Source organism: Gobio gobio (assembly GCF_949357685.1).
Source record: "Gobio gobio genome assembly, chromosome: 22".
In the NCBI taxonomy this organism is placed as follows: Eukaryota; Metazoa; Chordata; class Actinopteri; order Cypriniformes; family Gobionidae; genus Gobio; species Gobio gobio.
In genome coordinates, this window is record NC_137118.1 from 20,563,158 (window position 1) to 20,574,775 (window position 11,618).

The window sequence follows — 11,618 nt, forward strand, 5'->3', positions numbered from 1 at the left end:
CAGATTTTCACCTCAACAAGAAGTATCGCCACATTTTAATATCGCAAGATCTTGTTTATATGTTTATGTACTGAGACTTTTTTTCTGTCTCTCCCCAACCAGCTGGGTTTAGAAGACCCGTCGTAATATTCGGCCCTATTGCAGACGCGGCCAATGAAAAACTTGGCAATGATCTTCCAGATGAGTTTATCGTTGCAAGTAAGTCATTCACAACTATAAAAGATCTCTGCAAATATAGTGGTGTGTGGATGAGATTTTTGATCTGTGCATGTTTTTCTTGTGACAGAGACGGAACCTAAAGATGCGGGCACAGAGAAGTCGTCTGGTGTGGTGAGACTGAATACTATTCGACAGATCATCGAGCAGGTAAACACCCCACAATTACCCTTCAGAATCTGTGTAAAAATTCATTAATATTTAAAAAAAAAAAAAACTTTTTTTCTTGTTCATAGGATCGACACGCTCTGCTTGACGTCACTCCAAAGGCTGTGGACACCCTAAATTACACCCAGTGGTATCCCATCGTCATTTTCCTCAACCCGGATAGCAAGCAGGGGGTGAAGACCATGAGAACCCGTCTGGTTAATGGCTCCAACCGCAGCTCACGCAAGCTTTACGAACAAGCAGTTAAACTGCGGAAAACCTGCTCACACCTATTCACTGGTAAGTCTGATGAGCCACTCCTCAGGAAAACAAATATGCTTATGAAATACACTATTAATATTTATCAATGTATACATTTGGATTCTTTATCCAGCTACCATTGATCTGAACTCTTCCCATGATGCCTGGTTTGGAAGTCTCAAGGATGCCATACGAGAACAACAAGATAAAGCTGTCTGGGTCTGTGAAAGCAAGGTAAGCATTTATTCAAGCGCAAAAAGACACAAAAGAAAACTTATTTCAGTACTTGCTCGCACACAGAGCGAGTTGTGCTTGAATGGACAAATACAGACAAAATTATGTCAAAACGCACATCTTGGTGAATATCCTAGTAAACTTAGTCGGTAAAGTAGACAGTTGAGAAAGAAAGTGCAGGTGTGACAGTATATTAGAGCCGTACATTCCTAATTAACCATCTGCTACTTATCATTAATGTTAGTTAAACAACTAAAGACAGAAAACATCACTCACTGATCTTGACTGAATACTTTGTGGAACTTTAATAAGGATTAATATATACAGTGAAGACTATGCAGTGTTATTTTACATTTGATTACTTTATTCATTTTCTGTACCTGATAACTTCTGTTAAGGTCCATTCACACCAAGGACGGTAACTATAAAGATAACGATAAATATATAGTTCTAAAAATCGTTCTCAATATTAAAGAATAGCAGAGTTCACACCACAGCTATAACGAAAAAAGCACAGAGAAAGGATATCGTTGGAATCCCTTTCGGAACGATTTTATTCAGCTGATAAAAACATTGATAGCCAGTCAGAATCCATCCTGCTGTAACGAACCCGAGCATTTAAAGTGACAGACAAGCACGCACTTAGAATAAACAGAATGATATCGTGTGCTGGTGTGGACACTTTTATACTGTAGTTATTTAAAAAAAAAAAAAAAAACAATGCAATTTTCTAAGAAATTTTCATATTTATGTATTTTGGTTGCATTTGTGAGTTAATAAAAATATAACTGGTAGTGTAAAATAGGCACGTAATATCAATATATCGATTAATATACTGCCAGTGTTTCTCTCGCGCAGCTGAACCGTGGCGTGTGTATTGCAAATGCAGACGAATATTGGTCATTCGGTCACATTTTCCGGTGTTCTTCTCCGATCCCAGTACGTCTCGTGCTTCTATTTATTATGGGCAGCATATATCTGCTGCAAATGCGACCGGGTTCCCCTCTGTCCCAAACACACATGCATATATAGCATGCTGTATATAGGTAGTTTACATTATTAAAGTAACATTAAAGTTAAGATATGCCTCTAGTTTTAATCATTTAAATGTGTCTTTGAAGTTTGGGCAAAAACTTCTGACAGCTTTAGTCGTTGTTTATGCACATGTATATCTTCAAAATAGACGGCTAGTTATACACTATAACGCTATGCTGAAAGCTCCAGTATGTGAACCTTTTGCAGATAAAAATACAAGTGCATTTTCGTTTACTATTGACACAAATCAATAAGTAAATCATACTCAACTATTATAGTAAACAACATTTCCTAATTAGGCCTACTCTGTATACATTTTATGATGAATTGTATCATTAGTTATACATAATGTTTAAAATGCTTCTTGTGTTCATATATTTCATTATAAAATGGCATACTAAGTACACTACCCTTCCTGAAATACAATTAATATTGTCATCATTCATTGATTTCATGTTAAAATAATATACAAATTCACTACCCTCTTTGAAATACAATAATCAGTAAAAAAGAATCATCAGATTAATCTGGAAAAAGAATCGTTAGATTAGTCGGCAAAAAAAACAATCGTTAGTTGCAGCTCTAGTGATGAACCTGGTTTACGCCCCTACTCTCTTCCCAGTCTGTCAGTAACGCTCTGTTTAGTTCCTTTCTCTATGAAGCCCCTCCTTCTGAAAAGCACAATGTGCTCTGATTGGTCAGCTGGATCAGTGTGTTGTGATTGGCCAACAGCTTCTAACATGTTTGGAAAATGCCACGCCCCTTACCATAACAAGTTTCAACACACTACTAACTCAACCAGGCCCAGCCCCTTTATTATGAGTATGTCTTGAGCGGGAATTATTTAAACGAGGAATATTGTGACGTGTTCGTTCACGGGAGGACACCCAAGACTACAATTGAGGCGTTTCAGGGAGTTCAGAAACAGTGCGCACTGATATAGAAAATAACTCCCTTTGGAGGGACTTTGTATCTTTGCAGACCTTTTTCATGCTCAAACAGCAACATCACACACTAAAGATAGCTGAACATGGGGAAAAAAGCACAATAGGTCCTCTTTCATGCTTTTACAGCCTTATTAAAATGTGAAGTTACAAATGAGCAGGGCCCGTATTTATCAAGCTTCTCAAAGTGCCATTTTAGTCTTAACTGCTGAGAATTAATCCTACTTTCAAGTATAAAAGCAAGTCAAATCACATTTTTTAAAGCTAAGAATCACTCTTACTCTCCCAGTTATTTAAGACAGCTCGAGAGGTTTCTCAAGTGGTTAGGAGTGGCCAGTAGGGGCTTGTGATGGCACTGAGGAGACAAAGACGTGCACAAATCTTTCAGGAGAGGAAGAATGTTTTTGAAATGTTTGACAACAAGCAGTTAATCAAACTTTATCGTTTGGACAGAGCAGGCATCATATTTGTCAGCGCTGGTTTATGTTGGGCTGAACTTGCCTTTTTATTTCTTAAAAATCGCTGTTTGACTAATTCAGCAAGCAGTAGCGCTTCTTCCTCCGACCAATTCAGGTTTCTTTTGGATTATTTCATGAAAGATAGCCTATCAGGCAGGTCGGTTAACAGCACACCAGTTTAAAATGTGTAAGACATGGTGGAAAACATGTTTATTTTCATTTCCAATGTGTATATCACCATTCAATGTGAATTTATCTGAGAGTATTCTTAAATAAGGAAATCTATTCAGTGATTGGTCCATGCCTATGTCTTCATCCAATATCCTGTTTGTGGCACAGCAAAGTGTTGTGAATCATCTCTAAGAATGACACTTAAGATTTAGTCCTACACTTCACTTAAATTATGACTGAGATGCTTGATAACTAACTAAGCGCAGCTTTGAGCCAATAATTTTTTTTACTCTTAAAGGGATAGTTCACCCAAAAATGAAAATTCTGTCATTTACTCACCCTCAATTTGTTCCAAACCTGTATGAGTTTCTTTGTTCTGCTGAACACAAAAGAAGATACTTTGAAGAATGTCTGTAACAAAGCAGATAATTAAGCAACTATTGACTACCATAGTATTTTTTCCCTTCTATGGTAGTCAATGGTTGCTCTATCTTCTTTGTTACAGACATTCTTCAAAATATCTTCTTTTGTGTTCAGCAGAACAAAGAAACTCATTCAGGTTTGGAACAACTTGAGGGAGAGTAAATGATGACAGAATTGTCATTTTTGGGTGAACTTTAAGTCAATTCTTAGCAGTGCTCTTGTAAGTAATTCTCAGAGGCTTGAATAATACGGGCCCAGAGCTTTTAGAGCTAAATTGTTTGTGTGTGTTTCAGCTTGATGGATCTGAGGAGGACTTGGATATCCAGGACGATCGCATGTCATACCTGTCGGCCATGAGCGCAGACTACCTAAGCATGGACAGCCGGCTGACCAGTGATTACGAAGATACGGCGGATGAGGGCGGCGCATACACAGATAACGAACTTGACGAGTCCACCGACGAGCCACAGCCCATGTCAGCGATAAGTCGCTCGTCTGAGCCGGTTAGCGAGGAGGTGAGTGTGGCTCTGTAAACTACTCCACGCATTACCTGTCATGTCCTCTGTGCTATTTCACCACTGTTGGGAATGTGATTCCAGCCATACCCATCTGGAAACACAGAGTCATTTGATTATCAAAATCAGTAATCTGTAAAGGTCACTCATCCTGTTTTCACTATCGGTATCATTATCACTGACCGTCATATGAGTATCAGTGATGAGAAAGGTGGGTTCATGGATCCAGCTTTGTGCACACTGCTCCCCACAGGACACTTGTAAAACTGCATATTCAACCCACATTCATGTTGAACATCAGTCTGGCACATCATCTTTTTGACTTTGTAAATTTCTAGTAAATAGTTCAGTGACAATGAATGCATGTGCCATTTAAACAGGGTTTGGTTTAATGAATCTAGAGGTCAAGTGGTGGAACCATCAAGTACATTTTTTTTTTACATTTTTAAACTTTTTTTTTAAGACCACGTTACCATTTTTTAAAACTAGCAGGGATTTTTAAACAATGAATAATTAATATTATAAAGTTGTTGGTTTTTTTACCATTATTAAAAAGCTTGAGCTAACCTTACAATGTCATAAAAAGGTCAAATTATAATAAGGGACATCTCTGTGATGTAATTTTATGTTTTATGAGATCCTGTTTCAGATACTTTTAAGTTTAAGACAACTTTTCACTGTTCATTTTTAATAATAATATTACTTTACAATGTCATTCAGAAATTGAGGGTTATATATTTTATATTGTATATCTTATTTGATTTTTATTCAGCAAGGGTGCACTAAAATGATCAAGTGACAGTAAAGGCATTTATAATGTTACAAAGTGTTTCTATTTGAAATAAACACTGTTCTTTTGAAGTTTCTGTTTGTCAGAGAATCCTGAATTTTTTTTATCATGGTTTCCACAAAAATATGAAGCAGTTTTCAACACTGATATTAAGAAATGTTATATTAGAATGATTTCTGAAGGATCATGTGACACTGGAGTAATGATGCTGAAAATTCAGCTTTGATCACAGGAATAAATTACATTTTAAAAGATATTACAATAGAACAGTTATTTTGAGTAGTAATAATATTTCACAATATTACTGTTTTTAAAGTGTACATAGTAGTAGTATTAATAATACAAGAAATATGCCAACATCTTTCATAAAGTTTTCTTTTTCCAAGTATTGTAGTCTTACGATGACTTATTTTTGTTGAATATGTATTAAAGTCATTGTCTGCATTATATAATGTGTTTATTTGTCATTCCTTTTCTCCCAATCAGAGGCCCATGCCTGTTCCCCATGAGCGTTCAAAGAAGCCTGCGAGCAGAGAGGTGCAGCGGGACCCCAGTCCACCTCCATCATTTGTTCCAGAACCCCCTAAGGTCAGATGTCCTGTCATTTTCTTTACACTTCCTTTTCCTCCCTGAAATATCCATGAGCCGTGATACAGACTTGAGCTAAGTTCAACAACCCCTGGTGTTTCTGCAGGTCAGGTCAACTTCCCGTGCTGCCGACTCCAAGAGTTTTGACTCCCGTTCCAGCAGCACAATCAGCAGTGATGTTCCTGTCAGCACCAAACCCCTTCCACCGCCAGTAGCCCAGAAGCCCAGTTTCACGATGAAGACAGGCCCAGCTGACGACACGACCCCCAAAGACCCCGCAGATGACCCTGCCAACCGCACCTTCCGGGGAAAGGTGAAGGCTTTTGAGCAAATGGACCACCTGGCCCGGGCCAAAAGGATGCTGGAGCTCCAGGAGGCCGAACAAGCACGGGTTTGTGTCTCATCTCAGTCACACAAATTACACAAGCACCTGTAGATCTGATAGAATGAGCCTCACAAAAATATAAAAAATGTCAGCAACATTAAGATTCATTAGTTAACATTAGTTAACTATATTAGTTAACATGAACTAATAACGAACTGCACTTTATTTATTTCATTTATTACCTTTGTTCATGTTAGTTTCAACATTTACTAATGCATTATTCAAATCTTGTTAACATTAGTTAATGCACTGTGAACTAACATGAACAAACCATGAACAGCTGGATTTTTATGAACTGACGTTAACAAAGATGAACTAATGCTGAACAGACCTGTTGTTCATGGTTAGTTCATGTTAACTAATGCATTAATTTGAACTAATACAACTTATTGTAAAGTGTTACCAAAATGTAATATTTCACCCCAAAATCAAAAGAAAATGAAGCATTCATTAATTAATTCCTTTGTTGTCCTTATTGTGATGATAATTAAGCACATTTCCCCCATTTCAATTTGATTTAATTTATAAATGATTTATATAATTTTTTATTAAAATCAAAATGTATTTAAATTTTATATGGTATGCATACACACGGATGGATGGATGGATGGATGACCGAGAGAGAGAGAGATGGAGAGAGAGAGAGAGATGGAGAGAGAGAGAGAGATGGAGAGAGATGGAGAGAGAGAGAGAGATGGAGAGAGAGAGAGAGATGGAGAGAGAGAGAGAGATGGAGAGAGAGAGAGATGGAGAGAGAGAGATGGAGAGAGAGTGAGAGTGAGATAGACAGAGACAGATATATCGACAGATAGATAAACAGAAAGATAGATACATGGATGGATGGATGGATGGATAGATGATACATACATAGACGGATGGATGGATGGATGGATGGATGATGCATACATAGACAGATAGATTGATAGATACAGACAGATGGATGATGGATGGATGATACATACATAGACAGATAGATAGATACATAACGATAGATAGATAAACAGACATACACAGATAGATAGATAGATAGATAGATAGATAGATAGATAGATAGATAGATAGATAGATAGATAGATGGATTAGATAGATAGATAGATAGATAGATAGATAGATAGATAGATAGATAGATAGATAGATAGATAGATAGATAGATAGATAGATAGATAGATAGATAGATAGATGGATGGATAGATAGACGGATATACAGACAGATGGATAGATAGATGGATATACAGACAGATGGATAGATAGATGGATATATATACAGATGGATAGATAGAAGGATATATGGATGGATATACGGATGGATGGATGGATGGATGGATATACAGATGGATGGATGGATGGATGGATATACAGATGGATGGATGGATGGATGGATATACAGATGGATGGATGGATGGATGGATATACAGATGGATGGATGGATGGATGGATATACAGATGGATGGATGGATGGATATACAGATGGATGGATGGATGGATGGATATACAGATGGATGGATGGATGGATATACAGATGGATGGATGGATGGATGGATATACAGATGGATGGATGGATGGATATACAGATGGATGGATGGATGGATATACAGATGGATGGATGGATGGATATACAGATGGATGGATGGATGGATATACAGATGGATGGATGGATATACGGATGGATGGATATACGGATGGATGGATGGATGGATGGATGGATGGATGGATATACAGATGGATGGATAGATAGATATACAGATGGATGGATGGATAGATGGATAGAAATACAGATGGATGGATGGATAGATAGATATACAGATGGATGGATGGATATACGGATGGATGGATGGATGGATGGATGGATATACAAACGGATGGATGGATGGATGGATGGATGGATATACAAACGGATGGATGGATGGATGGATGGATATACAAACGGATGGATGGATGGATAGATAGACAGACAGACAGATGGATGCATACATACATAAAATGTAAATTAAATTATAAATTCCATTACATTTTAATCATAAAATAACTTTTTTTTTTATTAACGCTGGTGTTTATCTTTTTGGTTTATAGCTGGAAATATCTCAGAAACATCCTGATATTTACGCAGTTCCCCACAAGCCAAAACCAAACCAAAACAGGCCACAACCAATTGGGTAAGTTTTTGTTTTTTTCCACCAACCCTCTCTATCTTTTTCTCTTTTTTTCTCTGATACTCTTTCCAACACATGTATGAATCCCAAAAGTGTCTTTAATGGTACGTCCTTTCAGTGATGGCTCTATTCCCTTCAGCTCCAGCTCAAACGCTGAGTCCCAGAGCTCCTCCAAACCACCGTATTCAGAGAACCGCTCTCACTACCGCGCCGATGATGATGAAGAGGATGAGTATCGACGGCAGTTAGCTGACCAAAACCGCAGAGGCTATTACAATCCCAAGAAATACAACGACACCGAACTGTAACTCCCAACATGCCATAAACCTCATGGGCTGTACAGCGTCACAACAGAACAAGCGTCGTATCTATGTTTGGAGGAAGAGGAAGTGAGTGTGCTGATAGTCGTTGTGTTCGTGGGAGGAATCGTCCACTAACCATCTCTTGAAAACACAGACAGCAGATTGAAAACACTGACAGCAGATGGGATATTGTTCTCCACATGCAGTATAAACGTGCAATTTATAAAACGGCATCTTTTTATACCTGCAATGTTTTTATATAAAATTTCAATGTATATTTCAAGTTTGCTTGTAGTAATTTTTTTTTCTCAGAAATATTTTGTACGTCTTTAGTTTTTATTTTCCCACACTGTTTCTAACGAAAGCTACTAGATGGAGTTAACGTTACACTTTCCTCTTTAACAGCACTAAACTTTGCCATTAACCAAAAGTCAAAGTGGGTTAAATGTTATTTTCCCCAAAACATTGCTGGAGTGCCTTAATGTCATTGATCACACTAATTATTAAGAAACTTGTTTAGCAAATAATTTTATGCTTGCTGCATATAGTACTATGCAATAATTATGATTAGAAAACTGGCTTATGATAAGATTATGTGTAATGTTCACACTATTGTTATGTGTCTATGATCAGTGCTTTGGGCTTGACCACTAATAAAACACAGATTGGTGGAATTTTTACATTTTAAAGACAAATAAATAAACCTGACTTTTAATAATTCTGCTTTGCCTGTCTTTAGTTCTGCTTTCATCACTATTATTAATTATGCCATTGTATTTATGCAAGATTTTGCTGTTTAAATTGTTAATACCATTCAAAAGTTTGGGGTTTTTTAAGAAATTAATGCTTTTGTTCAGCAAGGATGCGTTAAATGTATCAAACCGTAAGGACATAAAAATGCTGTTGTGATGTAAAATATGAAGCAGCACAACTGTTTTCAACACTGATAATGATCGGAAATGTTTATTAAGCATCAAGTCAGCATATCATCATGTGAAGACTGGAGTAATGATGCTGAAAATTCAGCTTTGATCACTGGAATACATTACAATTTACAAAATATTCACATAGAAAACAGTTATTTTAAATTATAATTGTTTACAGTATTACAGGTTTTATTGTAAATTTGATCAAATGAGCAGAAGAGACTTCTTTCAAAAACACTTTATTTTAAGGTGTCAATGTTACAGTGTAATTATATATTTAAGTACTGAATAATATTAACTAACTACATGTACTTACTATCGCGGGTTGGTTGCATGTAATTATGCCTAATTCACTGTTATTACTATGGGAAGTACATGTAACAAGGACACTTTAAAATAAAGTGTTCCCAAAAAATATGACCAACCCCAAACTTTTGGACTGTAGACAGTATATTATAGGGTGACCAGACTTCCAGTTTTCTTGGTGTTCTGTCCCCGACTAACGCTGTCCCCGTTTTACAGCTCGTTCAAAACAACCCACAGATATACAGGTGCTGGTCATATAATTAGAATATCATCAAAAAGTTGATTTATTTCATTAATTCCATTCAAAAAGTGAAACTTGTATATTATATGCATTCATTACACACAGACTGATAAATTTCAAATGTTTATATCTTTTAATTTTGATGATTAAAAATGACAACTAAGGAAATTCAGAAAATTAGAATATTACTTAAGACCAATACAAAGAAAAGATTTTTTGAAATCTTGGCCAACTGAAAAGTATGAACATGAAAAGTATGAGCATGTACAGCACTCAATACTTAGTTGGGGCTCATTTTGGCTGGGGCACTGCTCAGGTGTTATGAGAGCCCAGGTTGCTCTGATAGTGGCCTTCAGCTCTTCTGCATTGTTGGGTCTGGCATATCGCATCTTCCTCTTCACAATACCCCATAGATTTTCTATGGGGTTAAGGTCAGGTGAGTTTGCTGGCCAATTAAGAACAGGGACACCATGGTCCTTAAACCAGGTACTGGTTGCTTTGGCACTGTGTGCAGGTGCCAAGTCCTGTTGGAAAATGAAATCTGCATCTCCATAAAGTTGGTCAGCAGCAGGAAGCATGAAGTGCTCTAAAACTTCCTGGTATACGGCTGCGTTGACCTTGGACCTCAGAAAACACAGTGGACCAACACCAGCAGATGACATGGCACCCCAAACCATCACTGACTGTGGAAACTTTACACTGGACCTCAAGCAACGTGGATTGTGTGCCTCTCCTCTGATCCTCCAGACTCTGCGACCCTGATTTCCAAAGGAAATGCAAAATTTACTTTCATCAGAGAACATAACTTTGGACCACTCAGCCGCAGTCCAGTCTTTTTTGTCTTTAGCCCAGGCGAGGTGCTTCTGACGCTGTCTGTTGTTCAAAAGTGGCTTGACACAAGGAATGCGACAGCTGAAACCCATGTCTTGCATACATCTGTGCGTAGTGGTTCTTGAAGCACTTTTTGGCACAGTCCACTTTTTGTAAATCTCCCCCACATTTTTGAATGGGTTTTGTTTCACAATCCTCTCCAGGGTGCGGTTATCCCTATTGCTTGTACACTTTTTTCTACCACATATTTTCCTTCCCTTCGCCTCTCTATTAATGTGCTTGGACACAGAGCTCTGTGAACAGCCAGCCTCTTTTGCAATGACCTTTTGTGTCTTGCCCTCCTTGTGCAAGGTGTCAATGGTCGTCTTTTGGACAACTGTCAAGTCAGCAGTCTTCCCCATGATTGTGTAGCCTACAGAACTAGACTGAGAGACCATTTAAAGGCCTTTGCAGGTGTTTTGAGTTAATTAGCTGATTAGAGTGTGGTACCAGGTGTCTTCAATATTGAACCTTTTCACAATATTCTAATTTTCTGAGATAATGAATTAGGGATTGTCCTTAGTTGTCAGTTATAATCATCAAAATTAAAAGAAATAAACATTTGAAATGTATATTATATTCATTCATTACACACAGACTGATATAAGTTTCACTTTTTGAATGGAATTAGTCAAATAAATCAACTTTTTGATGAT

The 11,618-nt window shown here is 37.4% G+C and overlaps 1 protein-coding gene across 6 annotated transcripts in view; it reads left to right on the forward strand.

The window, feature by feature from the left end:
- Positions 1-9,531, forward strand: part of tjp2a (tight junction protein 2a (zona occludens 2)) — a 50,187-nt gene extending 40,656 nt beyond the window's left edge. For all 6 annotated transcript variants that reach the window (XM_079804507.1, XM_079804508.1, XM_079804509.1 and 3 more), the window contains 9 exons: positions 103-198; positions 287-366; positions 453-663; positions 758-858; positions 4,183-4,404; positions 5,681-5,782; positions 5,889-6,173; positions 8,238-8,320; positions 8,457-9,531. In XM_079804507.1, the coding sequence (XP_079660633.1) occupies positions 103-198; positions 287-366; positions 453-663; positions 758-858; positions 4,183-4,404; positions 5,681-5,782; positions 5,889-6,173; positions 8,238-8,320; positions 8,457-8,625 (1,349 nt within the window). In that variant the 3' untranslated portion in view covers positions 8,626-9,531. The remainder of the gene's footprint in view (positions 1-102; positions 199-286; positions 367-452; positions 664-757; positions 859-4,182; positions 4,405-5,680; positions 5,783-5,888; positions 6,174-8,237; positions 8,321-8,456) is intronic.
- The last annotated feature ends 2,087 nt before the right edge of the window (positions 9,532-11,618 follow it).